At 54.4% G+C, this 26,341-nt stretch overlaps 1 protein-coding gene across 8 annotated transcripts in view; it reads left to right on the forward strand.

The window, feature by feature from the left end:
- The window catches only part of MLXIPL (MLX interacting protein like), a 47,795-nt gene extending 23,285 nt beyond the window's left edge, over window positions 1-24,510 (forward strand). For 2 of the 8 annotated variants that reach the window (XM_056819776.1, XM_056819769.1), the window contains exons 2-17: window positions 7,296-7,402; window positions 12,393-12,475; window positions 12,665-12,754; window positions 13,040-13,084; window positions 13,384-13,660; window positions 14,962-15,042; window positions 18,527-18,687; window positions 20,267-20,753; window positions 20,849-20,913; window positions 20,989-21,100; window positions 21,195-21,304; window positions 21,391-21,510; window positions 21,810-21,937; window positions 22,012-22,135; window positions 23,082-23,211; window positions 23,376-24,510. In XM_056819776.1, the coding sequence (XP_056675754.1) occupies window positions 12,713-12,754; window positions 13,040-13,084; window positions 13,384-13,660; window positions 14,962-15,042; window positions 18,527-18,687; window positions 20,267-20,753; window positions 20,849-20,913; window positions 20,989-21,100; window positions 21,195-21,304; window positions 21,391-21,510; window positions 21,810-21,937; window positions 22,012-22,135; window positions 23,082-23,211; window positions 23,376-23,494 (2,001 nt within the window). In that variant the 5' untranslated portion in view covers window positions 7,296-7,402; window positions 12,393-12,475; window positions 12,665-12,712 and the 3' untranslated portion in view covers window positions 23,495-24,510. Of the gene's footprint in view, window positions 1-7,295; window positions 7,403-7,545; window positions 7,600-8,747; window positions 8,874-12,392; window positions 12,476-12,664; window positions 12,755-13,039; window positions 13,085-13,383; window positions 13,661-14,961; window positions 15,043-18,526; window positions 18,688-20,266; window positions 20,754-20,848; window positions 20,914-20,988; window positions 21,101-21,194; window positions 21,305-21,390; window positions 21,511-21,809; window positions 21,938-22,011; window positions 22,136-23,081; window positions 23,212-23,375 lie in introns of those variants that run through there. The other 6 variants (XM_056819775.1, XM_056819774.1, XM_056819770.1 and 3 more) reach the window with 6 other exon arrangements.
- Window positions 24,511-26,341: the final 1,831 nt, after the last annotated feature.

The raw sequence follows: 26,341 nt of genomic DNA on the forward strand, positions 1-26,341 counted from the left end.
TGTTGTCCAGAGGCCCTGCGGAGCTGTTCCTCCTTCCTTACCCATCCCCCTGCTGCCCTTTCCTGCTTTCAGACTTGGGGACAGGTGGTCTATGGGTCAAGGTCCAGGGGACGGGTCTGGCTCTGGCTTTGGCCACTAGGAGCCCTGCCCCACCCCCAGAGAAAAGATTTCCCCTTCGCAAGGTGGCTCCCCCCAAATGGCTTCACTCCCTCTCCCCCCTCCCCCAGGGTAACACATGTGCTCTAAAAATAGTCCAAGCTGCCCAGAGGGGCAGTGTCATAAGAACTGGGGAGTCTTGTCTCCTAATGATGAGCTGGCCTCCTGCAGGGGTGGAAGCAGGCATGCCACCCCCCCCAAGACAGTCACCCTTCCCGGGAGGGAGATGAGCTCACAGGCATCCAACCCCCCCCCCAAACCTGGGAGACTGCCAGCCTAGCAGCAAGGCATGGAACTGGTCTTTTAAACCTGGGCTCTTCTTCCCTGGCCCTGCTGGGGGTGCAATCTGTGACCAAATGTGTGTTGGGGTGTGTAGGGGGCAGGAGAAAAGCTTGGCTATTTCTAGGTGGGAGAGCATTGAAAATAGTCCTCAGGGACTTAGAGCACTGCTGGGCTTGGGAAGGAGTGTGCTGCCTTTGGGTCAGAATTTAAACCTACCTGAGGCCCTTCCTGGCTGTGTGACCCTGGGCAAGCCCCTTCACTGCTCTCAGCCTCAGCTTCCACATCTGTAAAATGGAGAGAATAATGGCAGAATTCACAAGCTTATTGTGAGGATGAGACAAGATAATATTCTCTAAAAGGTGCAAACCTGTTGCTTTAGGTCAATAACGTTAGCTATTATTATTGGGGATCCTTTGGTATTCCTTCTCCCTAGCCTAATGGGAAGTAAGCTGGAAGTGCTTGATGCTAGGGGTTGAGAATGAGGAGGTCCTGAGGGACCTGCACTGGAGAAGCTCAGGAATCAATAGAGGCAGGGGCTGCTAGCTTGTACAGTGGACTGGAAGTCCAGGCCTAGAGGCAAGAGGTCTTTGGGGTTCAAATAACTGGGTGACCATGGACAAGTCACTGAACCCCAATCAGCTAGCCTTTACAGCTCTTCTGTCTTAGAACTGATACTAAGAGAGAGCATAAGAGGTGTTTGCTTGTTTTTTGTTTTTGTTTTTTTTAACCCTCACCTTCCATCTTGGAGTCAATACTGAGTCAATACTGTGTATTGGCTCCAAGGCAGAGGAGTGGTAAGGGCTAAGCAATGGGGGTCAAGTGACTTGCCCAGGGTCACACTGCTAGGAAGTGTCTGAGGCCAGATTTGAATCTAGGACCTCCCATCTCTAGGCCTGGTTCTCAATCCACTGAGCTACCCAGCTGCCCCCTTGTTTGTTTTTTAAATGAATCAAAAGTCTGTTTCCTAGAGGGGGAAATTTGAGACTCAAAAAAGAAAGAGAAACCAGCATTTGAATGATGCTTAAACATTTCCAGAGGGGGCTTATCAGAGCCTCACCACAGCCCTGGGAAGGGACTGGCCCTGTGATTTCACTGAAATAGGGAACTCCCAGGTGAGGAGAATCCTTCTATCAATGCCAGCCAACACTTCCTCTGCAACTTGAAGTGTGAGAGAGGCTTCAGTCACACAGTCATTATGTGTCAGAGGCAGGGCTTGAACTGACTCAGCCCTTCCTAGTTCCAAGCCCACCTCTTCATCCACACAGCATTCCTTCCTCTTTATAGGAATTGTTGGCCCCATTTTATAGGTAAGAATCAGAGGCTCAGTGGCTCTATGAACTGCCCATGGTCTTAAAATTATTCATATTATCCTCATGTTATAGATGAGGACACAGAGGCTCCGGGAGTACAATTGTGAATTGCCCTTGATCATACAACTAGTAAAGTGAAAGGAGTACTTGGAATCTTCTAGACTCCAAGCCTAGGACCATATTAAGCTATGCTTGGTAATACCCTCACTGCCCTTGGAGGAATTTCTCTTCAGGGGAGAAAATAAAAAGGAGCTCCTTGATCCAGAGGAAGATGGCCAGGATGATGAGGGGGTCTGGAACCAGTAGTAGTTAGCTCAGAGAAGAGCAGACCTGGGAGATGTAGGAGAAGAGCTGTCAAATAGAAATTGGATTTATTCATCCAGGAAATACTTATTAAATGGCTGTTGTGTCAGTTATTGTCTGTGAGAGGTGTTCTAAGTTCTCGATGTGTTCAGAGTATCTTTTGTAGGAAGCTACAAGGTTTATAAAGACAAAGACTTGGTCCCTGCCCTCATGGAGCTTACCATCCATCAAGTGGGGAAGACACAGTCAAAAATAATTCTAATCTATACTCATATATATTGGAACTGTGCAAAAACAAGTGCTATATGTGATCCAAGGGGAAGATCATTATGGAACAGAGTATCAGGGAGACTACATGAAGAAGGTGGCTTCTGAGATGGGTTTTAAAGATAGGGAAAGAGTTCAACTGGATAAGAAAGGCATTCTAGGAATAAGGGAGAGTAGAGGGGAGGTGTGGAGGCAGGAGAGTTCAGAGCATGCCAGGAGATAGAAGAGATTGGCTCAGCTGGAGCATCATAGATATTGGGCATGGAAAATAGCATGGGCTTGGACATGGAGACCAGGCATTTGACATGGGGCTAGTTTTGATCTCTACTGTTCCTGTGGGCAGAATTAGGACCAATAGTAGAAGTTATAGAGAGGAAATGTTTCCTTACTCTAAGGAAGAAGTATCCCACAACTGAGTGGATGGGGCATCTGGTAATACAATGAGCTTCCAGGTCACAAATGTTTGAGCAGGCACTGGACTTCCACCAGTCAGGAACACCCTAAAGAAGATTCCTGCCCTGGTTGGGAAAATCTGCCAGTCAACAAGAATTTATTAATATCTATTAAGGGCTAGATAGGTGCTAACGACTAAAAATACAAAGAGGAATGAAATAATCTCTGCCCTTGAGGAGCTTACATTCTTTAGGGAGAAACAGCAGGTATGCATATAAGTATATGTAAAATAAGGACAAAATGAGGAAACTGAGGCTCAAAGTTATGTGAATTGCCCCAGATCATACCACAGGCTTGAATGGAGTCTAGGAAGTCCAGGGTTCTAGCGTTAATAGCTCCAATAGCTGTCAAGTAAAATTAAAAAAAAAATCCACCAGATAAGCAAGGGAATTGGGAGGATGAGGCACCAGCCCAGCCCTGAAGAGACCAGGAAAGGCTACAATTTGGAACTGACATTTGATCTTTGGAGTAAATTAAGGTGATAAGGAGGGAGAACATTCTAGTCATGGGCAACTCCTCTGCAAGTACATGAAAATGGGGCAGTGGAGTGGCAGATGGAATCGTGGGTGTAAAAAACATCAAGAAGGCTAGAGTTTGGATGCAGAGAGAGTAAGGGGGAGGATTGTCTATTGAGGCTGGAAAGGGCTTTCATTGCCAAAGAGAGAAGTTTGTGTTTGATCCTAGAAACCATAGGGAGCCACTGGAGCTTACTGAACAGGAGCGTTTCCTATGGCTGCACTTTAGGGAAAGCCCTTTGGCAGCCATGTGGAGGATGAACTGGGGAGGGAAAAGGCTAGAAAAGGGGAGACCAGTTCGGAGACAGCTAGTCTAGGTACGAGGTGATGAGGGCCTGAATTAGGAAAACTTAGATGCCTTTCAGCTCTCAGATTCTATCTCTTTTTTTTCCCCAGATCTCTCAGTGGCTCCCCATCTCAGGCTTTAGCTGCATACTCCCTCTTCCTCCATCCCCTCTATTGGCCCAGGTGACTGAGTACTTCCCATGCTTAGGAAAAGTACCTGTTTGACACACTCCACGAAGGGTTGAATGGAGATAGAAAGGACACGCAGATCCTCAAGTGTGAGCCCATCAGCCACATAGGGGGGCAAGCCCCAGGATACTTGCTGGGCTGGCCAACCTGGCCTCTTCAAGCCAAGAGCTGAGACTGAATGCCCCACCCCTGCCATTTTCTAAGACTTACCTCTATTCTAGTGTCAGTGGAGGATGAACTATCCATCAATTATCCACATCGCCTGTTACAGCCCGTGGGAAACACCTCCCTTCCCCTCTAAGCTGTGGGCCCCCATATTGCCTCCATCTCAGACCTGTGGTTCTCCAAGCCAACCCAGGGGTAGGCTTCTCCTCACCCACCCCCATACTCTGTTCTGGGCATCCGGTGGGCACAACTATCCATGCCTGGAGTGTATTCAGACCGGAGGGCAGGATGTATAAAGATGGAAAGTCAAAATGGAATTATCAAAGCAAACCCTACCTATCTGCTATCTGAAAATAGAAGCTAATTACAGAGCAGTTTCTGCCTAAAAGGATGGGGGTTGATTTAAAAAAACAATAGAGGATTGAAGCAAGAGAACAAGTCGACCACCACCCACCATTCCAGGCTAAGATCTCTGGTGAAGTTGTGTCCAATGCTTTGGGACCCCATTTGGGGTTTTCTTGGCAGAGATGCTGAAGTGCTTTGCCACCTCCTTCTCCATATCATTTTACAGATGGGGAAACTGAGGCAAACAGGGTGAAGGGACTTGGCCAGGGTCACATAGCTAATGAGTGTCTGACATCAGATTTGAACTTGAATCTTTGTGACTCTAGGCTTGGTGCTCCTCCACTGAACCACCTAACTGTCCTTTGTCTATTGTCCAGTCCTTAAGTTACATTACATACACCACCAGACCCCACAGTGTCCACAGCCACTGGAATCTATAAAATTCCTTTTAGCTTCTCCCACTGGATGTCTTTTCCCTCCAAATTGGAGGGCGCAGAGTCCTAAATAAAAGGAGGTCCCTTTCCACTCAGACCTTTGGGTTCATCGTTTGATCCTGGCCCCTGCCGTTGCTGGGTAGCCTTTTCTCTGCTTCCTGGTCCCAATCCTCTCTGCCTGTTCAGCCTTCCATGCTGTTTGCCATTGAACCCTTAGTAATCCTCTTCCTTAGCTTTCAAAGCTTCTAGCCCTCCAGGCTTAGTCTGTTCCTTCTTTCCCTACCTGTTGGCCTGTCAGAGATAGAATGGTGCCATAGCTAGAAGGCCAGCCTTGGGGTTCAGAAGCTCTGGGTTCCAATCCTGCCTCCCATACTTATTAGCCCTGTGATCCTGGGCAAAGAACTTAAGCTCTCTGGGTCTCAGTTTCCCTGTCTGTAAAATAAGCCTGGAGGCTCCAGATGGGGGAGGCTGAAAGGCAATTTGGGGCTAGGAGGCCTTTCCTCCCTCTCTCCCTCCCTCCCTCCGTTTCTTCTTCCTTCCCAGATGGTGTTTTTTCTGGGGCTGGAGGGGAAGGACGTGTGTGTGCCCGGCATTATGTACACTGTATTAGAGCAATGAGGCCTCTCACCCATGGGGCCCCCTCCAGCTGCTGCTAAGCAAATACTCAGCCTGGAGATGGGGGAAGGCACAGATGGGGGTGGGGGTGGGGTGGGGGCAGCCGGCCAGGGACAAATAAGCCCACAAACCCTCAGCCAGGGGGAAGGGCTTCCCAAGCCCCAGGGCCCAGATAAGAAAGGAGCAGGCCTGAGTTCAGCCAGACTTCAGAACTTAGCAGAAAGGGCACTGGCTCTAGGGACCAAGGAATCCTCCCTTCTGTGACCTAAGCCAGTCCCTTCATTCCCCTGGCCTCAGTTTCCCCTCCTGTAGAATGACCTCTGAGATCCTATGACTCCGAGGTCTTTGGAAAGAAGCATTGATAATCTGTTCCCAGGATGCTCGGCTGGCTCCAACCTCCCTCGTGGGAGGGGGCACACCCCCACCCCCACCCCAGCAGTGACTCCTACTTCATTTCATGATTCTTGGAGGGGACACAAAGTGACCTGAGGCCTTGGACACCCACCAGCGGGAGGCAGAGGATTCTGGATCAGGCTTAGAGCTTCCCCCAGCCAGTGACTCTGGCCTGTCCCCACACATGGTGGCTTTTCCCTTCCCAAAGTCCTCGGCAATTAAGACGGGGGCTGGACATTGCCAGGCCTCTGAGAGCAGGATGGGGATGGGTGGGAACAGGAGAAACCAGGAGGGAACCGGTCTGGGGAGCCTGGGAGAGAAAAGAGGATGCTGGAAAGGGATGCAAGAAGGGAGGCAAGAAGGCTTCCTGTCCATTCTGTGCCCCTCTTCACATTTCCTGGCTCAGCTAAAGCAAACGTACCTCCTTCCTCCTTCCTCCTTCCCTGCCTCCTAATCCAATATGATAATTCTAGCTAGAGTGTTAATGGTTGATAATGAGTTACAGAGGCAACCTCTCCTTTCCCAGATACTATAATAGAGAGCTGTGAATATTAGCAATGGAGGGCCCTACAAGCTCCCCCTATCCCCTTAAAGAAGAGGGAAACTGAGGCCCAGAGAGGAGAATCAATCAATAAACATCAGTCACTTCCAAGGGGCCAGGCATGATGCCAAGTGCTGGAGATCCCAGAACAAAAGGGAACCCGGCTCTGGCCTCAGGGAGCTTCTGTTCTAGTGGAGGAAACAACCCGTCCCCATAGCTGGACATATAGAAAATAGACTAAATGAAAAAATGTCATTTGGGGGAAGGAGGACACTAAGAATCACTGGTGGGACTTGGGTAAAGCAGGGATTCTCGGGGGTAAAGGCAAGTTTGGGGTGCAGAGCAGGCGTGGCGGACCCCCCAGGACCAAGGCAGGCATGTGGGAGGTGGAACATTTGGGTGTAGGTCGGACATGTGGCTGCACAGTAGAGAGGAGAGAAGAGGGTCAGGTGGAGGGAGTCTGGGAAGGCAAGTTAGAGCCAAATGGAAGGGTTTTGTACACCAAACCAAGGTGTTTCTGTACAGTGAGAGGAAACCTGGAGTTCATTGACTTGGGGTATCTGTGGATAGATATTCTCTAGGAAAATCCCTTCGGCAGCTGTGTGGAGGAAGATGTGGACAGAGAACTGGCTTGAGGCTGGGACATCTGGGAGAAACCTGGGAAATGACTTGCCCAAGATCACACAGGGAATCTCCAGTCAGTGCAGGTTCCCAGATCCTAGGATAAGGGTCTTCCTGTAAAACTACACCATTGCTTCCACATACGTTGTAATGAGGATTTTTTAATGCTTTAAGTCAAAGGAGTTGAAGGTGGGAGTTTCAGAGAAAGTGACGGGTAGATGGAGAAGGCGAGGGGGGCTGGGGGTGACCCCAGACACCAGGTGCCTGCTTGTTCCCACTGGGTAAGGGTTGGATGGGGGGACTCGGCAATGGCCCAGGATGCAGTGACCAAGCTGCTCCCTCCCTGCTAGGGGGAGGGCCTGGCGCTCCCCACTTCTGTCCCTCTGCCCCTCCTGATTCAGACCTGCTCTGCCCCTCACAGCGGGAAACTGGTGTCTCCCAAGTGGAAGAACTTCAAAGGCCTGAAGCTACTCTGCAGGGACAAGATCCGTCTCAACAACGCAATCTGGAGGGCCTGGTACATCCAGTGTGAGTGGAGGTGGGCAGCCAGTAGGCTGAGGGCATCTGGGTTGGAGTCTCCACTTTCCCATCCTCCCCACCTCAGCCCACACCAAGCTTTGTGCTTCTCCCCGAGTCCTGGCCTTTTCAGATTTCAAACACACCTTCTCCAGGAAGTCTCCCAGATTTACTCTGCTTGGTCTCCTGTATCATGGATTTAGAGTGAGGTAGGTCATAGGATCAGAGATTCAGAGGAAGGAGGGATTTTAGAGGTGATCTGGGTTAAAATTCTGGTGGCTATCACTTAGATGTGATATTGGGCCTCAGTTTCTTCACCTGTAATATGAGGAGGTTGGATTAGTTGCCTTCTAAGATCCCTTTGCAGCTCTAGTTCTGGGATCCTCTGAGACAGACCAGCCCCTCTTTGACACAAGAAAAGACTAAGGACCTAAGAAATGATATAATTTGCTTAAGGTCCCACAGGCAGGTAGATGCAGGCAGAATTTGAACCCAGTTCCTTCCTACTCCAAATAGGACACTTTGCTACAACATAGCAATGTCTACCTAACTCAGAGTATCAGTTGCCTCCCCAGGGTCAGATCCACAATCTATGGAGCTCAGATTTTGTCCATCAGTTTGGGGAAACCTAAGGTCACCCCCTCAGGGAAAAGACATTTCACTCTTCCCTTGGTGACCTAAGAGAAGTGTGTCACTCAAGGCCTTTTGATGGTTTGGAACTTGCTTCTAGTCTCAGCCTGTCCCATATCAGGGGGCCTGAGACCTTATTTTTACCCCATGTCACTCTGAGACATGTGTAACTAGCCTGAGTCAAGAAGATCTAGGTTCAAATCTCACCTCTCACCTCAGTGACCAGGGAAGTTCTCCTTGGCCCAGGCCACTCTCAGGAGCATAGATTGCAGAGAAAATGCTGATCTGCAGTTGTGAATGGAATTTCCTCATCCTGGAGTTCCCTCTGCCAGTGAAATCCCAAGTATGGCCCCTATTCCCAGGGCTGTCTGAAAGACTTCCTTTCACCTCTGGCTGTTGTGTGTGAGATTTCAATCAGCAAGCATTTCTTTAGCACCTACTGTGTACCAGGCTTTGGGAAGGGAGTAAATCTTCATACAGTGCCTACTACATGCTAGGCACCATACTTGGGATTTTTTACAAATATTTTACTTGGTAATTTTCTATGAGGGATACAAAGACCAAAATAAGACAATCCCAAAGAAAACTTAAAACAAAACTGTGTCCTCTTCAGAGGCATCATGATGTAGTGGCTAGAATCCTGGGCTTGAAGTTAGGAAATCCTGGGTTCAAATCCCACCTGTGTGGCCCTAGGCAAGTGAGTGTTTTCAATCTCTTCTTATGTAAGATGGAGGAGTTGGGCCTGATGAAGTCTAAGGGCCTTTCCAGCTTCAGACCTGTGATCCTGTGATCTTCTGCCCCTTCCTGAAACAATAAACACGGAGCTCTGGAATGATAGAGCTGAAAGCTAAAGGTCAGCTAATGCAAGGGTTCTTAACCCCGGGGTCTGCAAACATGTTTTTTAAAAAATATTTGGATCCCTGTATGTCAATAGAATTGGTTTCCTTTATCATCCTATGTATTTGATCTTGAGTATTTCAAAGCATATTTCTGAGAAGGGGGATCCCTAGGCTTCCCCCAACAGCCCCAATGGAGGTCAAGGACACACCAAAGTTCAGAACCCCTGATCTAGGGCCACCCAATCATCCCACACATGGGGAGGCACTGAAGGTCTCCAATCAGATCTCTTCCCTCTCTACTTCTCAATCCTAATGACATACTCCTTTCTTCTCCAGCTGGCTTGGCTACATTCCAAATGCCTCCTCTGTGATGTTTCTAGAAGGTTATGCCAGAGGAGGGCAGACTTGGGTTTGTTGTAAGAGAAGCATCGTGGTACAATGGCAAGAGCTTTGCTTCTGGGTCCAGAGGACCCAAGTTTCGATGCTGCCTCTCTTTTTTTTGTCTGTTTATTGTCTGTCTGATCTAGGACAAATCACTTCCTCTTACTGGTCCTCACTTCCCTTAACTCTAAAATGGAAACGCCTCCAAGGGTCCAAGAATTAGGTTTATGAGCCCTCAAGATTGGGAGCCTCAGTGATAGACTCTGTCTCTTATCTCCAAACCAACCAGCTCAGTTCAGAAATATCACCAGAATGGATGCAAGGTGATGAATTTTTCTGCTGCAGCAGCTCTCAACTCAAAGATTGTCAACTGAGTATAGAAGGGTTTCAATCTTCACTGGTAAAGGGAGTACCCTGAGTCATAAAATCAAAGATCTTTAAAGAATTAGAGTCTCAGGAGAAACTAGATGGATTTGGATTCAAATCTGGACTCAGAGACCTCCTAGCTGTGTGACCCTGGGCAAGCCTTGCCCTTGCCTTTTTTGTAGATTTGTCAGGAAGAAAGGGAAGGAAGGAAGGAAGGAAGGAAGGAAGGAAGGAAGGAAGGAAGGAAGGAAGGAAGGAAGGAAGGAAGGAAGGAAGGAAGGAAGGAGGGAAGGAGGGAAGGGAGGGAGGGTTTCAAAAGTTAATTAGGTAAGAAAATACTATGAGATCCCCATTGAGAAAACCAAGGTTGTATGACCTACAGCTGTTAGGAAGGGGTCAAGACTTGAACCAAGGTCTGAACTCTCAGAACCTAGTGTTCTTTCCATGCCTTATTCAGGAAGTATTTAGTGAAGTCCCCTCCCTGGGCTCCATGACCCTAACAATAGCTTGCATTTATGTCTTTAAGGCAGGCAAAGAGCTTTTAAAATATTCTTTCATTCCATCCTCACTATAACCCTGAGAGATCATATTACTATCTCCATTTTACAAATGAAGAAACTGAGGCAGACAGGATAGAGAGGCAAGGAGGAGAGGGAGTAAACACAGTCCTTATCCTTAATGGAGTCAGGGAGAGAAGGCTAGCCCACAAGAGACAGTACAATATGAAAAACGTTTTCCATTCTAGACCATCCTTTCCACTGTCTTTACTTCCCCTTTACATCCTTTGAGCTCTTCCTCTCTGGACCTTCTCCAGTTTTCTTAGTCTTACCCAGGATGGGAGGACTAAAACCTCCCCAAGGTCTTCCAGACATGGAGGAGAAAGAAGGGTGTAGCTCTGTCATTAACCCCTTCTCTGGTGTCAGCTAATGATCGGTTTGCCTTCCAGGGCTCCCTCTAAGCTTCATACCTGGAAGCTTAGGAGGTGAGGACCCTCCCAGCTGAGCTCAGGCTCAGAATCCTTCCTTCAGGGCTCACCTCCCTCCTCCAACAGAAGCTTAGTTGCTGGCCTTGACATCAAGAGGCCAGTCTTCTGAGGTCCTCTCTTATAGATGCAAAACTTGAGATTAAAGATAAAAAGCTGGAGGGGGCCTCAGAGGCCAGTGAGGCTAAGCCCCTCTTTTCACATACAAGGAAACTGAGACCCAGACTGGTTAAGTGATTGCCCAAGTCACACAGGTATTAAGCACCAGAGGAAAGATTTGAATCCAAGTGTTCTCCCTACAGAGCCAGGACCCACTGTCCTGCTTTAGCGACAACTCCCTGATATTCCCTTTCTCCTCTTGGCCAGCCCCTTTTCTCTTGGGGGGCTGGTGCCCCAGGTTGATAGGCTCTGTCTTTGGTAGTCAAGGGACTCTACCCAAGGCCCTGAGGTCCTTCTCTATCCACTGCAGCATGCCACCTCCATGATTTGTTATATGACATTAGGAATGTCATATAAGGAAGATCTAGGAAGTCGTATAAGGGAGATTCCCCTTATGTGGTTCTTAGGCTCTGCTCTGGAACCCTAGTGAAGGAGGGATCACAAGGCAGTCGTCGGTATGGTCCTATGGGAGAATCCTGGCCATGTCTTTCAAGAGCCTGGATCCAGATTGTGCCTTAGATCTGACCCACCTTACTGTGGGCTTTTACCTCCCTGGAGTATAGCAAATGAAGGGGTTGGGCCAGAGGGCCTCAGGGGAAGGTCCTTTCTGCTTCAGAAACCCAGTCAAGGCTCCAATGTCATTCCTTCACCAAGGGTCTATTGAGTCTCCTTTGGGTGCATAGCCCGGTGTCTGCTAAGGGAGCTCCCAAGGGTATAAGACATGGACCTGACCTTGAGGAACTTCTCCTCCAGCTGGAGAAGTCACCTACACCCACAGAGATAACTCATAAGAGGTGAGACAGAACAATTTGTTTCTGTTCAAATCTACAACTCCATTAGTATTATAAGGGATTACCAGAGGAAAATCTTTTGACCAATGACAATTGGCATCTGCTTTACAATTTATAGTCTTATAGAGCAGCCTTGGTGAACCTTTTAGAGATTGTGTGCCATTCAGCTGCTGGACAGAGGATTGGGGCATGCAAAAAATGTCCTCAGGTGTGGTGGAGAGGAGAGTCGTCCTTCCCTCCAGGGCATGCATGCCACATCTTCACCAACACAGTTATAGAGTATCTGGAGGGCACTGAAAGATTAAGTGACTCCCCACCATGGCATAGCTAGTATGTGTTAGAAGCAGGACCTGAATCCCACTACTTTCTGCTAAATGGAGGTGACAAGCAGGTAATACTGTGCCAGAAAAGATGGGGAAGAGCAGGTAGGTGGCATGGTGTAGAGCACCAGAACTGGAGTCAGGAGGACTTGTGTTCAAATCTGCCCTCAGGCACTTCCTAGCTACATGATCCTGGGTGTCACTTAACCCCAGTCACCTAGCCCTTAGGACTCTTCTGCCTTAGAATTGATTCTGAGACAGAAGGTGAGGAAAGAAGGAAGGAAGGAAGTGAAGAAAGCAAGCAAAAGAGGAGAGAAAAGAAGAAGAATGTAATCTGGGTGCCTTCATAGAGACTTGGGGCTAGGTCTGGGACAGATGGTAAAAGTCTATGATCCTCTGGTGGTTGGTACCTTCCATCCATCAGTGTGTGTGTAATCAGCCTCCCTAGTGTCCAAGGGAGGGAGGAAGCTGGGACATTGGGGCCTGGGAGAACAAGGGTCCCCTGTGGCCTGACTCAGCCCACCTTCCTCCTAGATGTCCAGCGGAGGAAGAGCCCCGTCTGTGGCTTTGTGACCCCTCTGCAGGGGTCTGAAGCTGATGAGCACCGGAAACCAGAGGTATTTGAGACCTCCACCACCCCTGCCCAGACCAGGCACCCCCAAGCCTCTGATTGACACAGCCCACCCTAGACTTTGCCGCCAGCCCCATCTCACTCCTCCACCCTAGCTAGGGCTGTCAGGAACAGAGCTGGGAGGGTGGAGGTGGGGAAAGGTGCTGCCTCGGGCCTCCATGACTTACCTTCCCAGGCCGTGGTGCTGGAGGGAAATTACTGGAAGCGGAGGATCGAGGTGGTCATGCGAGAGTATCACAAGTGGCGAATTTACTACAAGAAGCGGGTGAGTATATAAAAGGAGGTTCAGGTCCCCACCCCACCCCCCAGCCAATCTCCCCACAAATATTCCTAGGATAGGAGTCAGGGATGAGGTTGGAAGCCTCTCACAAGCCCTGGATCTCCTCCACTGACCCTTGAGCCCTTCTGGGGGGGGGTCCCCCAATCCTTCCCTCTCTATAGCCAGGCCAGCATTGCCATCTAGTGGCCATGTCCTCTTCTGATGGTGGGAAGGTAGAGGGGGTGTTTTGGTACTGAGTGTGAGGATTCAACCCTCTGTGTGTCTCTGCAGCTCCGCAAATCCAGCAGGGAAGGGGACTTCTTGGCCCCTAAGCAGGTAGGTCGTGGTGGTGGGGCAGCAGGGGAAGAGCTGGAGGGTAGAGGAAGGAGATGAAAAACTACTGGCTGTATGTTGGAGAAGAGGATGTGATTTCTGAAAAATCAGAGTGTCATGAGGGGATAGAAGGAAAGGCAGGGAGAAAGGAGTCATGGGGGTAGGAAGTGGGGTGACCCTTAGCCCACTAGTTGTCTGGGCAGTGCCATCTCCCCAGACAGAGGGGGGAGATGAGTAAACATGAAACAACCCCCCACCCCAACCTCTGTAGGATGGCTGACTAGAGCCATCCCTCTAAGCAGAGGTTGGGTGATGGGGGGCCAGACAGTAGGGTGACCCCTGTCCCGCTGGCTTGCTGGTTGGTGCCATCTCCCCAGGCGGAGGGGGGGTGGAGGCCACCAGAACGATGGTGCGAGCAGCTCTTCTCCAGTGTGGTGCCAGTGCTGCTGGGGGGGCCCGAAGAAGAGCCAGGGGGCCGGCAGCTCCTCGACCTGGACTGCTTCCTGTCCGACATCTCCGACACACTGTTCACCATGACTCAGCCCAGTCCTGCCCCACTTCAGCTGCCCCCTGATGATGGTGAGGAGCCCATTCTAGTATCAGGGTGAAGCCTGTTCAGAACAGAGAGCTGGGGGTCTAGGAGGAAAGCCTTCTGGTGGGAAGTACAGAACTGAAAGGCACGTTGGAGCCGTTCATTGACAGAGAAGTTGGGGCTTCAGGATCATAGGATCTCAGCTGGAGAGCTAGAAGGGTCTTTGGAGGTCATGTGGATCAATGCTTTGGGGTGGATGGGACACACTGATGAGCTGGGTGCCACCTGTAACCTCCTAAGAGGCTCCTAGATCTAGGGCTAGACGAGACCTCAAAGCCAAATATCCAGTCCCTCATTTTCTCAAGAAAAGGAAGTGAATTCACTTCTAGATTATAGGATCCTGGCTTCAGAGCTAGAAGGGGTCATTGAGTCCAAACCACCCACCCTCCATTTTGCAGATGAGCAAACTGAGGCCCACTTTGACTTGCCCAAAATCAACCTTCCGGACCTTAAAACAAGTCCCTCTCTGTTGTATACTGCCTCTCAACTGGGTACCAGCCTACTCTAGGGTGTCTAGGTCTCAGTTTCCTCCTTGGTAATGAGAGGGTTCAACTAGGTGATCTCTAAAATGACATTAAGAGGAAGGGTGAAGGCCACATTGGAGAAAATCTGGGGCTACCAGCACCTTGGAGAGAATCTTGGCAGAGAGGGTTGGAGGACCCTGGGGATGGCCCTACTAGGGACCCTGGACAGAACATTTAGGAGTGACCAGGTGTGGGGCAGTCTGGAAAATATCCCCACTGCAGGAGAACGGAAAGATGGTTAGCTTGGAGAAGCCTGGGGGGGGAGTGGGGGGAGTGCTAGCTGTCTTCAAAGATAGGGAGGTAGCACCCTTGGCCCCAGAGGGCAGAACCTGGGGCAAAAAGACCCAGGTAAGCTTGTTGTCTAGAAAGCACCAGAGTGAAGAATGGGCCACCTGTAGGGCTGGCAGGTCCTCATAGAATCATACACTCTCAGCCACAGAGAAGGACTCCAAGGCCTCCCAGTCCAATTCATCCCTGACCAAGCTTCTGATGAGGAGGAGCCCATGACCTCCCTCCCTGGTGGTCTTCACACAGAGCGGATGACCCCTGGGAAGTGACATTAGAGGGAGAATTCCTGGTCGGGCACTGGGAGACTGCTCTAGGAGGCCTCTTGCTCTGGGCTTCTGTGGTTCTATAAGAACCTGGGAGGGGGTTAGGGGAGCCCTCTGCCATGAGGCTATGAGAGTATGCAGGTGGGCATGGATGGCATAGCAGCCCATGCCTCCTCCAGCCTCTCCTGACACTGCCTCCGCCCTCCCCCCCAGCCTACATTGGCAATGCTGACATGATCCAACCAGACCTGACCCCCCTGCAGCCCAGCCTGGACGACTTCATGGATATTTCAGGTGAGGGGGGCCAGGAGAGCTGGAGTCAGGGCCCAAGGCCCAAAAACACAGAACTGCTGGTGGGAAGGGGGCTGTCCTGAGGGATGACCGTGATTGCAGCAAAGAGCCTTTACTAGGCCCTAAAATGTCTTCAGAGATTCCTCGCGAGCCCCCATCGGCATTGCAGAAGTGAACTCTCAGATCTATGGTGTTGGTGCTAAGGAGCAACAAGTCAGTGTTGCTTGTTGCTGGGGATGTAGGCTCAGTACTAGAGACAGTTCAATGGCCTGAAGCAGGATGGGGGCTCTAGGTCAGAAGTGGCTTCCAGTCTGGGCTAGGACTTCTTGGTCAGATCTGAGCATTGGGGACAGGGGTGCAGGGCTAAGAATGACAGCTCAGGGCTAAGGATGGGGGGGCTCTTTGCAAGTAATAGGGACCTCGTGTCAGAGAGGGCAGTGTTATGCTGCGGCAGAGAGCTCAGGGGAGTTCAGGGACAGGGACAGGGACTCAGGGTCAAGAATAAAGGCTTAGTGTTGGGGATGGGGGACTTAGTGCTTGGGACTGGGGGCCCAGTGTAAGGGACTGTACAGGTTGGACACAAGAAGAATTCATCTAAATTTAAGGTGGAAAAATCCTCTCTCAAATCAGAACCAAGGCTCTCTAGAGTAAGGGGGCTGGTCTGAGAACTGAGATAGAGGTTGGTATCCCCCCTCCCCCATAGGTTCCTTAGGTCTGCCAATCAAGAGACAGAGGCCAATGGGGCCTTGGGAATGAGGAACCACCCTATGCCCCCATGCCTGCCTGGCCCAGCCATGGGGAGAGGGGAGGTGGCTGCCTCAGGCAGAAGTGGAGATGGCTGGGCTTGGGGAGCAAGCTGGCCCTGCTTGGGGACAACCCTGGCTGGGGATGGACATGCGAACATCAGGTAGGAAGAGGCTGCTGGTAAACAGTGGCAGCCCAAACTTTCCCCAGGTCCTGCCTGGAATGGGCTAGTTAAGGGGAGAGAGGGAGAGAAGGAGAGACCACTCAACCCCGAGTGGCTGTTAGAGACAGGAGGCCAGGCAAGAAGAGCCTGAACCAAGGGAGTCTTGCTAAGGGCATGCTCCATAGGACTTGGCCTTGGTGAAGGGCTCAAAGGTGAGGAAGCTGGTGGCATCAGGGCAGAGGCAGTGTTGGGGACTTTGGTGGCCTCTGTGTGGCCTCAGTACTTCTTAATTCCCACCTTCAGAGCGGTGGACTAAATGACAGTCATTTGGGCCTTACTGCTGGGAATGGAGGTTCGTTGTTGGGGAGGGGGCCTAATACCGGAGGAAGGCTCAGGGGACAGGGAGGAGGCTCGGTCCTGGGAAGAGAATGGCTCAGTGTCTGGAGGTGGCAGGGGCATGGTACCAGAAGTAAGGAGCTCAGGGTTGAAGATGGAGGCTCCACTGTCAAGAATTTCATTCCGTTCTACAGGCATTTACTAACCCCCTACTAGGTACCAAACACTGTAGTAGGTGATCCAAAATCTTTCCGACCCTCGAGGGTATATTCCAGTGGGTGAATATGGCCTGTCCATCGATGTAAGCCCAAGATCACTTTGCCAAGGAGGGTGTGGAGACCACTAGTGTGAGGGGAGATCAGGAAAAGCCTCCTTTGGGGAGAGGGAAGCCCCGGAGCGGAGGCTCTGGCAGAAGCAGGGATTGTGAGCAGCAGCAAGAAGAGTGGGAATCAACCGATGCAAAGATGCAGAGACAGGAGAGGGATCCTCTGGGCCAGATCCATGAGACTGTCGAGAGTGTGAGAGCAGGAATGTGAAATAAGGCCAGAAATGGAGGGTGGCGACATCCCAAAGGCTTCGCTGGGGGTTTTAACCCCCCAGCCTTAGAATCAAGGCTGTGTATTGGTTCCAGTGCTGGGCAGTGGGGCTGAGTGACTTGCCCAGGGTCACCCAGCTAGCAGAGGGAATGTGTTGCACTCGAGACAACAGAGAGCTTCCTGAACAGGGGAGGAATGTGGTCTGATTTGGGCTCTGGGAGAGTCCCTGGGAGACTAGATTAGAGGGAAGAGGTTGGGAGACCTTGCGGCAGTCGATGCTCCAACGGCAGGTTGTGACTAGGGAGAGACGTTTGGTGCCATGTCGGGAGGAGAGAGCCAGGGATGGAGGGCTCAGTATCAGCTATGAAGCTTCTGGGCTTGAGATGGAGAAGAGTCAGGGACGGATAGCCCACTTTAGGCATGGTGGCTGGGCACTCCTCTGGGGATTGGGGCTTAGGATCAGTGGAGCAGTGCCAGGGGTGGGGGCTCTGTGTCAGCCATTGGGCTCCTCTGGGGCAGAGGCACGGTGCTGGGGATCCTGGGGATCGGGGCTTAGGATCAGTGGAGCAGAGCCGTTGGGGCAGATCTCAGTGCCAGGGGTGGGGGCTCTGTGTCAGCCATTGGCTCAGGGCTGAGACATCGGTGCTAGGAAGGCGCTCCTCCAGTCTTAGGGGCAGGATTCCATTCCATGAATGGGGCTGGCCAGGGGTTCAGGTCGTAGCCCCGAGACTGAAGTTAGGATCACGGTCCCTGGAGGCTGGGAAGGCGGGATGGAGGGCCATCTCTCCTCTTCCCAGACTCCGGGTTTTAGTTAGCTCGGGATGAAGGGTTCACGGACCAACTTTGTCTCATTGCGTACACGGACTGAAGAGACAAACACAGAGACAGAAATACCGCCCCCAGTACTGGGAACCATTCAGGCACCCACCAGCAGACCCCTGGCCCCAAATCCCACGTGGCCTCTTCTCTGTCCCTGAGCACACGGAGGGTGAGGCCAGGGTACCAGGAGCTGGGCCAGGGCTGGAGAAAGGTGCAGGGATGAGGGCAGGCAGGCTGGTGTTGGCAGCAGGCGCTTCACAAAGCCCTCGGGATGTGGTTAAGCCACAGGCAGTCGCTTCCCAAAACCAGAATAGCCTTCAGCTTACACAACTCCCACATCGAAAGCTGGGGCTCTTCCTGCCCCACTTCCTGGGTGCACCCATCGAGGACCTGCCCTTCCCTGTTCTTCATGCTCACTGCCCCGTTCACAGCCTCCCCTCTCTGTGACCTCTCACTTCCCTTACCTCTCCCAACCAGAATGGGTGAACCCTGCCCAGGACCTGGGGGGTCATGGCCTGGGCAGCAGGGCATCCCATGGGAGGGCCATTTCCTGGGGTCTCGGGCCTGTCCTGCAATTCAGCAGAGGCCCACCCCACCCTTACCCAGTGCCGCTTCCCCCCTGAGTGAGACAGAAACTCTAGGTTTCACAATCTTCTTCAAACACTCGGCCACCCGTCCCCACACCAGAAACCTTCCCCGACGGGCTAACTGGGGGGCGCCAAGACCCCCTTCTTCTCCTTCACGGCCTCCTGCCCCAGAGGGTGTCAGAGAAAGCTCCCAGGGGGGAAGGAGGGCCAGAGGAGAGAACTCCCTCCGAGCGCGGGGGCCTGGGCGACCTTCAGGGACGCCCCCTGCCCCCTGACCAGCCTGCCCTGCCCTTGATTTACAGAGTTCTTCACCAACTACCGGCCCCCATCAACACCCGTGAGCTTCCCAGAGCCCCCCAGTTTTAGCCCAATGGCCGACCCTCTGTTTAGCGGCGGGTTCCTGGCACCAGAATCCCAGGCTGCCCCCCCGGGGGTGCCCCTCCTCCTGGGCAGCCGAGTGCCGGTAAGTGCTCGTTCCCTTCCCACCTCTCGCTCCTTCTCTCCTTTCAGTTAAGTGGCCCAATGGGCAAAGCTGGGGCCTGACCTTGCACCCTGCACAGGTCACTTCGCCCCAGGTGCCTCCGCTTCCTCCTCTCTATAGTGGGGATCATAACGTCCTCCCCGGGGTCCTGTGAGGACCAGATCTAAGCACTCGGCACAGTGCCTGGCCCCTGGCAAGCCCCATCCTTGGATGGTCATGGGAGGAGCCCCCAGTCTGGCTGGGAAGAACAACCTCCCCGAGTTACCAATCGCCCTCTAGCCCTGGCGGGCCCTCTCGTCCACTCAGTCTGGGCTGGAGGAAGCCGGATCCCCTGGCAAGCCGGGGCAGCCCAGAAGGCTTCCTGGAGGTGGTGGGGTGTGAGCTGAGCCTAGGAGGGGGGTATGACGAGGATACGGACAGTGGGGGAAAGTGTGACCCAAGCTATGGAGGCTTCTGGGAAGTGTGTCGGGGTGGAGGAGCGCAGCTCAGGCATCCCTCTGGGGAGTGCCTGGCTGTCTGGGAAGCCCCTCTTCGCCCAACCGTCCCAAGGCTCGAGAGCATCCGCCCAGCGTCATGGAGGCACGACTCAAAGGCAGAGAGGCAGGTGGGGGAGGTCAGGAGGCTGAAGGCAAAGGCCCTGCTGACCTCCCCGCTGTTCCATTTCCCACCTCTGTGCCTTTGTAAGGCCCTCCGTGCCTGGAATGGCTCCTTCCCACAGTCCTGTTTCCTTCAAGGCTCCATCAAGCCCCACTTTGTGACGGAAGGTCCGTCCTTCGGTCCTTCCTGTTGTCAGCGTCTCCCCCTCCAGACTAAGCCGAGGACGGCACCGTCTGTGCCTCTTCTTATCTCCCGGCCCGGAGCAGCGCTGGCTTGTTCCTCTGGTCCCTTCCGGGGGCCGCCAGGACTCCAGAGAAGCCAGTTGGGGGAAGCTGTTCTCCATCGGCCGTCTATGAACTGCCTACCGTGTGCCGGGCAGGGTGCAAAGCCCTGGCCAAAAGGAGACCAAAAGGCCCTCCTTGGAGAAGGGAGAGAATGCTGGGCCTAGTCAGGAAGGCCCGAGCGCCTCTGGGCCTCCGCTGGGGGAAGCCGGCTGGCCCACTAGATGGAGAGCCAGGCTCGGAGAGGAGGTCCTGAATTCACCTCTGGCCTCAGAGGCGTCCTAGCTGGGTGACCCTGGACAAGTCACCTAACCCCCCCTGCCCACCCTCACTGCTCTTCTGCCTTGGCATCCCGAGTCTGATGGAGGGTGAAGGTCTAAAAAAAGGGAGGGGGTTGGACTAGACTCAGTGCTGTGACTGGGAGCACTGCGGGGACCCCTTCCGGCCTGCCCTCGGCCCTCTGGCCTGTGACACCCATGTTTAAAGGTCACCACCTCCAGGCAGGCTTCTCTGACTGGAGGATTTTCAGTGTGTGACTCGGTCTCCCTCCCACACTTCTGCAGCTACTGCTTGCTCTTCCTGGGCTCCTGCCTCTGCCCCCCCGGCTTTCCTAAGGGCCAGGCTGTGTCTCCGTCCCCTGTGTCAGGCCTGGGCTCCTCAGCTTTGTGCTTTGTGTCTTTCAGGCTCGGAGCAGCTGCTCGGCACCCCTGGACTCCCCTGCTTTCCTGAGCCCCGACTTCCTCCTGCCAGAAGACCCCAAGCCCAAACCCCCCCAGGCCCTCCTGCATTTCCCAGCTCCCCCCAAGGCGCCGGGCCTGGAGCCTTGCCCCACCCCCCCCTTCTCCCTGGCCCCTTCCCCGCTCCTGATGCCAGAGGACTGCCTGTACCCCCCCAGGTTTCCCTTCCCCAGCGCAGTCCCCTCTCCAGCAGTCGCCCCCCTCCCCACCCCTACCCCCCCTCCCTTCCCAACCCCCCACTCCAGCACCGCCCCCGCCCCCTTCCCCCTGGAGCTCCTCCCTTCGGGATACTCGGACCCGGGCTGCGGGCCCCAATTCGCTGTGCCCCGGCCCCTGCCCAAAGGCAAGCCGCCGGCGCCTCGGGGGCGCAGGCCCAGCCCGGCAGCCTCGGCTGGAGGGTCCAACCCCTGCCTCACGCAGCTGCTCACAGCCCGTAAGCGGGGCTGGGGAGGTGACGGGCGGGAAGAGGCGCCCGGGCCGGGGCAGGCCGCAGAGAGGCCCAGCCTGCTCTCCTTTGCCCCTCTGCAGCCAAACCGGAGCACACGCTGGAAGCCCCGCCCTCGAGCGCCACTCTCGGGCCTTCGGGATCCCCGGTAAGGGGGTGGGGGTGGGGCGGCGGCAGGCCCGAGGCCGGGGGCGGGGCCTCAGACCCTCCCCTCCTCCTCCAGAAGCCGGGCCCCCGCGACTTCCCCGGCGCCTTCTTCTCCCCGCCGGCTCAGCCCGCCTTGACCCCGGCCACGCTGGTCCCCAAAGCGGAGCGGCTGTCCCCGCCAGCAGCCGGTGAGGACCGGGGCGGGGGGAAGGGCGAGCAGAGGGAGAAGGCCTGCCCGCCCGAGCTCCCATTCCGAGAGCCGCCCGTCTTCTGTCCCTGCAGGGCATGAGCGCCGCCTGTCTGGGGAGCTGCCCCCCCTGCCCGGGCCGATGGGGCTCGGCTCCCGGATCTCGCCCCCGCAGCCCACGTTGGGCCGAGGACGCCCAGACAAGGTGGCCCCCAGCTCCTGCCCTTGCCCCTCCCCCCAGGCCTGTCCCTCCCCAGACCCCCCCACTCAGCCCCCGCCCCTCCCCTGCAGACCGAGAACCGCCGCATCACCCACATCTCAGCGGAGCAGAAGCGCCGCTTCAACATCAAGCTGGGCTTCGACACTCTGCACGGGCTGGTGAGCACGCTCAGTGCCCAGCCCAGCCTCAAGGTGAGCGAGCTCCCCGCCGCCAGGGCCCAGGGGAGGAAGCGTCAGAGGGAGAGATTCGAACCCAAACCAGAGGCAGGCGCCGTCCCACCCCCCGGGCTGCCTCCAATCCACCCCCACAGCCAAAACCCCCCACCCGCCCCATCTTCCACGGGGCCAGTGCCACGCCCCCGGTCTCCAAGGCGGCCTCCGGGCTGTCCTCCCTGCCTCCGGGCCTCCGCCGCCTGCGCTTGATAATGCCGTGCAGGCAGAGATGGGCGCTTGGCACTTCTGCACCCTCGGGTCACCCCTGCCGCCCCCAGGTGAGCAAGGCCACGACTCTGCAGAAGACGGCCGAGTACATCGCGATGCTGCAGCAGGAGCGGGCCGCCATGCAGGAAGAGGCCCAGCACCTGCGGGACCAGATCGAGGAGCTCAACGCGGCCATCAAGTAGGGAGGAGCGGGCGCCGGGAAGGGCGGGGAGGCGGGGCCTGCCCTAACCTCTCTCCCCTTGGCGTCTCCAGCCTGTGCCAGCAGCAGCTGCCTGCCACAGGGGTGCCCATCACCCACCAGCGCTTCGACCAGATGCGGGACATGTTCGAGGACTACGTGCGGACTCGAACCCTGCACAACTGGAAATTCTGGGTGGTATCCTTCGGGCTGCCGTTGGGGAGCGGGCTCTGGGGGCGGGAGGCCAGGCTGGGCACGGCCTGCCATGAGGGCCTGTCCAAGGGCCTGGGGGGCTCTTTAGCCCTCCCCAAAGCCCAGGCGGGCCCGATAGGTGCCCACTAAGTGCTCACTGACTTGTGGACAAATGACGTCTACGTGCGGGTGGCGAGCCTGTGTAGGGCTTTAGGGCTAGCCCAGAGTGACCCCAAAGTCTTCATGCAGTTTAGCCTGACCCTCGTGGAGGCAGCTGGGCAGCTCTGCAGCCCGGGCCAGGCCTGGAGAGGGGAGGCCCCGAGTCCAGCGTGGCCTCAGCGACTTGCTCTCTGGGTGACCCTGGGCAAGTCATTTGATGCCCCGGAACTGGCCCTTCGTATGGACGCTAAGAAGAAAGTAGGACTAAAAGACCCAAGATTTTGGGGCCACCCTCCGCGCGTCCCTGGGGGGAAGGCGTCTCCTCGCCCCCTTTTTGGAGGCAGTCAGGGTTGAGTGACTTGTCCAGGGTCTCACATACGAGGGGAGGGTTAAAAGGAAGGAGACTGATAGACTCTTGGAGGTTCTGGCATCCATCCTCGGACAGACGGCGAGGGCTGCTGGGCTCGTCTGACAAGCCTAAAGTACGCCCTCCGCACCCGCTAGTGTTAGAAGCCTTGCGAAGGGCTATCAGAGTAGAGCTGGGGTCCGCGGCTGCACACCTACTGTGTGCCGGGCAGACGAGGAGGTGGGTAAACCCAACGGCGGGGAGGCCCCTTCCCTGGCCAGGCCTCTTCAGGCCCCACTTCTGTGGGTCGGGATGACGGGAAGGTCCCCGGCTAAGTTCCGGCAATGCGCGCAGGGAAGCGGATGGTCCTGGCTAGAGTAGCCCCGACGGGGAGCAGGGGGAGGGCGTTGGCTGGCACGAGTGCTCCTTGACCCGCCGGGCCCACAGTTCAGCCTACTGATCCGGCCTCTGTTTGAGTCCTTCAACGGGATGGTGTCCACAGCGAGTCTCCACAGCTTGCGGCAGACGTCGCTGGCCTGGCTGGACCAGTACTGCTCCCTGCCTGCCCTGCGCCCTAGTAGGTGCTCCCCCTCTGCCCCGGCGCTCTCCATCCCTCCCCCCTGGTCCGTCCGTCGGTGGGTGATGGGCGAGGTGGCGGCCAGTGAGAGGCCCGCCTGCTTCCAACAGACCGGCCTCCCCGCGCCTTCCCCATCCCCAAGGGCGGTCTCCTTCTCTCACCAGCCATCCTGAGCTCCCTCCGCCAGCTGAGCACCTCGACCTGCATCCTGACAGACCCTGCCCGTGTGCCCGAGCAGGCTACTCGCGCTGTCACCGAGGGCAAGCTCCAGCACCCCTCCTAGGGCTAGAGGCCAGCCTCACCTGGGGAGTCCCCACCCCGTGTCCCTCACCTGGCGTCAGACCCAGAATCCACCAGCCTTGACGGGGGAAGCAGACTCCGGGGAGAAGGAGGACTTCGGGGGTCAGGAATTGTCCGGCCTCACGCCCTGCTTCCCTCCACCAGAAGTCTCTTCTCCGGGATCCCCTCCCATCAAGATGGCATCCCTCTGCCCACCCCTCACGGGGAGGGATCTGGTATCCCGAGCCTTTCGTGCCCCCAGCCGCCGAGGGGTCCTTGAGGAGCCCCGACCACAGCAGACTACAACTTCTGTCTCCACCTCCCCACCACAAGGAGGTCCAGCGGAGGGGGGATGCCCAGAAGCCAGTGGCTACTCTCCTATTTTGCCTCTTGTGCCCCGGACGTCGAGAGAGGCACCCTGGGCTCCATCACAGTTCTGTTAAGAATTTTCTCTGTGGACAAGCCTCTTGCTCTCTACGAGCCTCCGTTTCTTCTGCTGTAAAATACAGGGGCGCCCAGATGATATCCACGGTGCTCTCTTTTCGAGGCTGGGAGCCAAGGAGTTTTGGAGAAGCGAGGATCAGGAAGAAGGGCATGGTCTGGGGGGGGGTCCCCAGGGCTCCACGGTGGATGAAGATCCTTTGATGCTCCTGGGGCCTCCTCCCCTCTCTTCCTACTCCAGGCAGGCCTCCCAGTCCTAGGATAGACAAGGATTGCCTTTTTGACTGGTTGCCTCCCCTCTGGTTCTTCCCATTTAAAGTGACATCTCCGGGTCCAGGTGGGAGCCCCCCAGCTGATGTCTCAGGAACCGCTCCTCCCCCCCATTTTGTGTCCTGGCATTCACCATCATCAGTGGCCAGAAGCCGAAGGGATTGGGCCAGGGAGATAAAATTGGGAAAGCTTGGCCCAAGCGGGGGTCCCTGTTCCCCAGAGGAGCGGCAGGTCGAACAGGCATCTTTCTGGTGGGTGTGGACTTTCTGAAGAATTCATGTCCAATAAAAAAGAGAGACTCTGCCCAGACCTTGCTCCGTCCCCTCTTGTTTGCTCTTGGTCGAGCGGAGGCTCTCACTCCGCGAGGCTGTTCAAGGCTGGCTGCATTTCTGCTTGCAGAAACCCTTTGTCTTCCCACAAAATCTATCTTTAAAAAAAAATCGTACTGGTGCTTTTTGTCTTCACATCCCAGTTATTTTGGCCTTCCCTGTAAACTGAGGCTGAACCCTCCCTCGTCCAATCTCTAAAGCAAATGCAGGGTCGGGCCTGCCTGGCCTTGTCAGACTGCCTAGGGGCCTGCCACTGGCTTTTCATTTAGAGAAGCAGTATGGCCTAGTAGGCAGAGCCAGCCAGTACTTGACCTGGGATGAGGAAGAAATGAATTCAAGTCTTACTTGAATGGTCAGACAATCAAGAAGTGCCTTGAGCAAATCACTTAATCTCATTGGGCCTCAGTTTCCCCTTTGGTAAAGTAAGAGGGTTGGATTCAATAGACTTTAAAGATTTCTTTCAGTTCTAACTCCTTATTCTATGATGTACCAGGCACCGTGCTAACAAGTCACTGAACCATGCTGGCTCAGTTTCCTCATCCGTAAAGTGAGAGAGTTGGACTAAGTGATCTCTGCAGTGTCTTCCAGTCTAGGTCTGTGATCTTATCCTCTCTTGACAATGAGAAAACAGGCAAAAACATGATCGGGTGGCCGTCCCTGCAAGTCTCTCCCAGTGATATCCCACCTTCCCACTGAAGGAGTGGGTGTGTGTTCGGTCTTTCCTGGCGTTTTCACTGGTTTCCTGATTATTCGGAGTTTAACTTCAAAGGCTCTTTTCCCCCTGGTTTGTCCACGTATCCTAACACCTAATAATGGTGCGAACCTGAAACAAGTTCTGGCACGGATGGAGAGATGGAGGGAGGGAGCTAGACGAGTAGATATAAAGATAGGCAGAGGGTGGATGAACGGATGGCCTGGGAGGCAGACACCGATGGGGAGATAGAGCACTTGGAACACATTCACAGGAGCAAGATAATCCCTTCCCGCAAAGGGCCTACGTTCTAATGGGTAAAGACACGGGCAGCTGAAGAAGTAGAGTCAGGGGCAGGGTCCTTCCTGAGGCGGTGATCCCAAGGGAGGCGCCACCAATGAGGAGAGGAGAGCCCCAATGGTGGCAAGGCAGCAAGGAAGTGGATTCCTGGAGAACGTCAAGGAAGGTAGGAAAAGGTCTACCGTGCTGGAAAAGCTAAGATGAAGAACGGTTTCCAAAATGTCGGATGGGTCTGGGAGTGCTTGCTTGGTGGGGAGGGGAGGCCCGTAGTCTGTCCCAGGGCAGGTGCATCTGCCATATGCAGCCACAATTAGCCCTGCCACTGAGTGGTCTTCATCACTCCCCTTCTGTTCTCATGGCTTCTTATTGCTAAGTCTGTTCTGCTGTCTCACCCCCTCGGCTAGCCTATAGATCAGTTATCTTCCCCAGCATCAGATTAACAGTTTGTCATCTGTAAATTGGATACAGCCATCATTGATACTTTCATCCGAGTTGTCAGTGAAAATGTGGGAACATGGTCGGGTGGCATCGGTTTGCTAGGGATCCGTTAGTAGCACTCTGGGTCGTTGTTCAGTTGTTTTGCAGTCACAGCTGACTCTTTGTGACCCCCTTTGGAGTTTTCTTGGCAAAGATACTGGAGTGGTTTACCATTTCCTAATCTGGCTTATTTGAGAGATGAGGAAATGAAGGCAAATAGGGTTAAGTGACTTGCCCAGGGTCACTCCTACTAAAGCCAGATTTGGAGTCATGAAGATGAGTCTTCCAGATTCCAAGCCCAGTGCTCTATCCACTGAGACAACCCACTGACTCTTTGGATGTC

This window comes from Monodelphis domestica, chromosome 2 (genome assembly GCF_027887165.1).
Source record: "Monodelphis domestica isolate mMonDom1 chromosome 2, mMonDom1.pri, whole genome shotgun sequence".
Taxonomy (NCBI): domain Eukaryota; kingdom Metazoa; phylum Chordata; class Mammalia; order Didelphimorphia; family Didelphidae; genus Monodelphis; species Monodelphis domestica.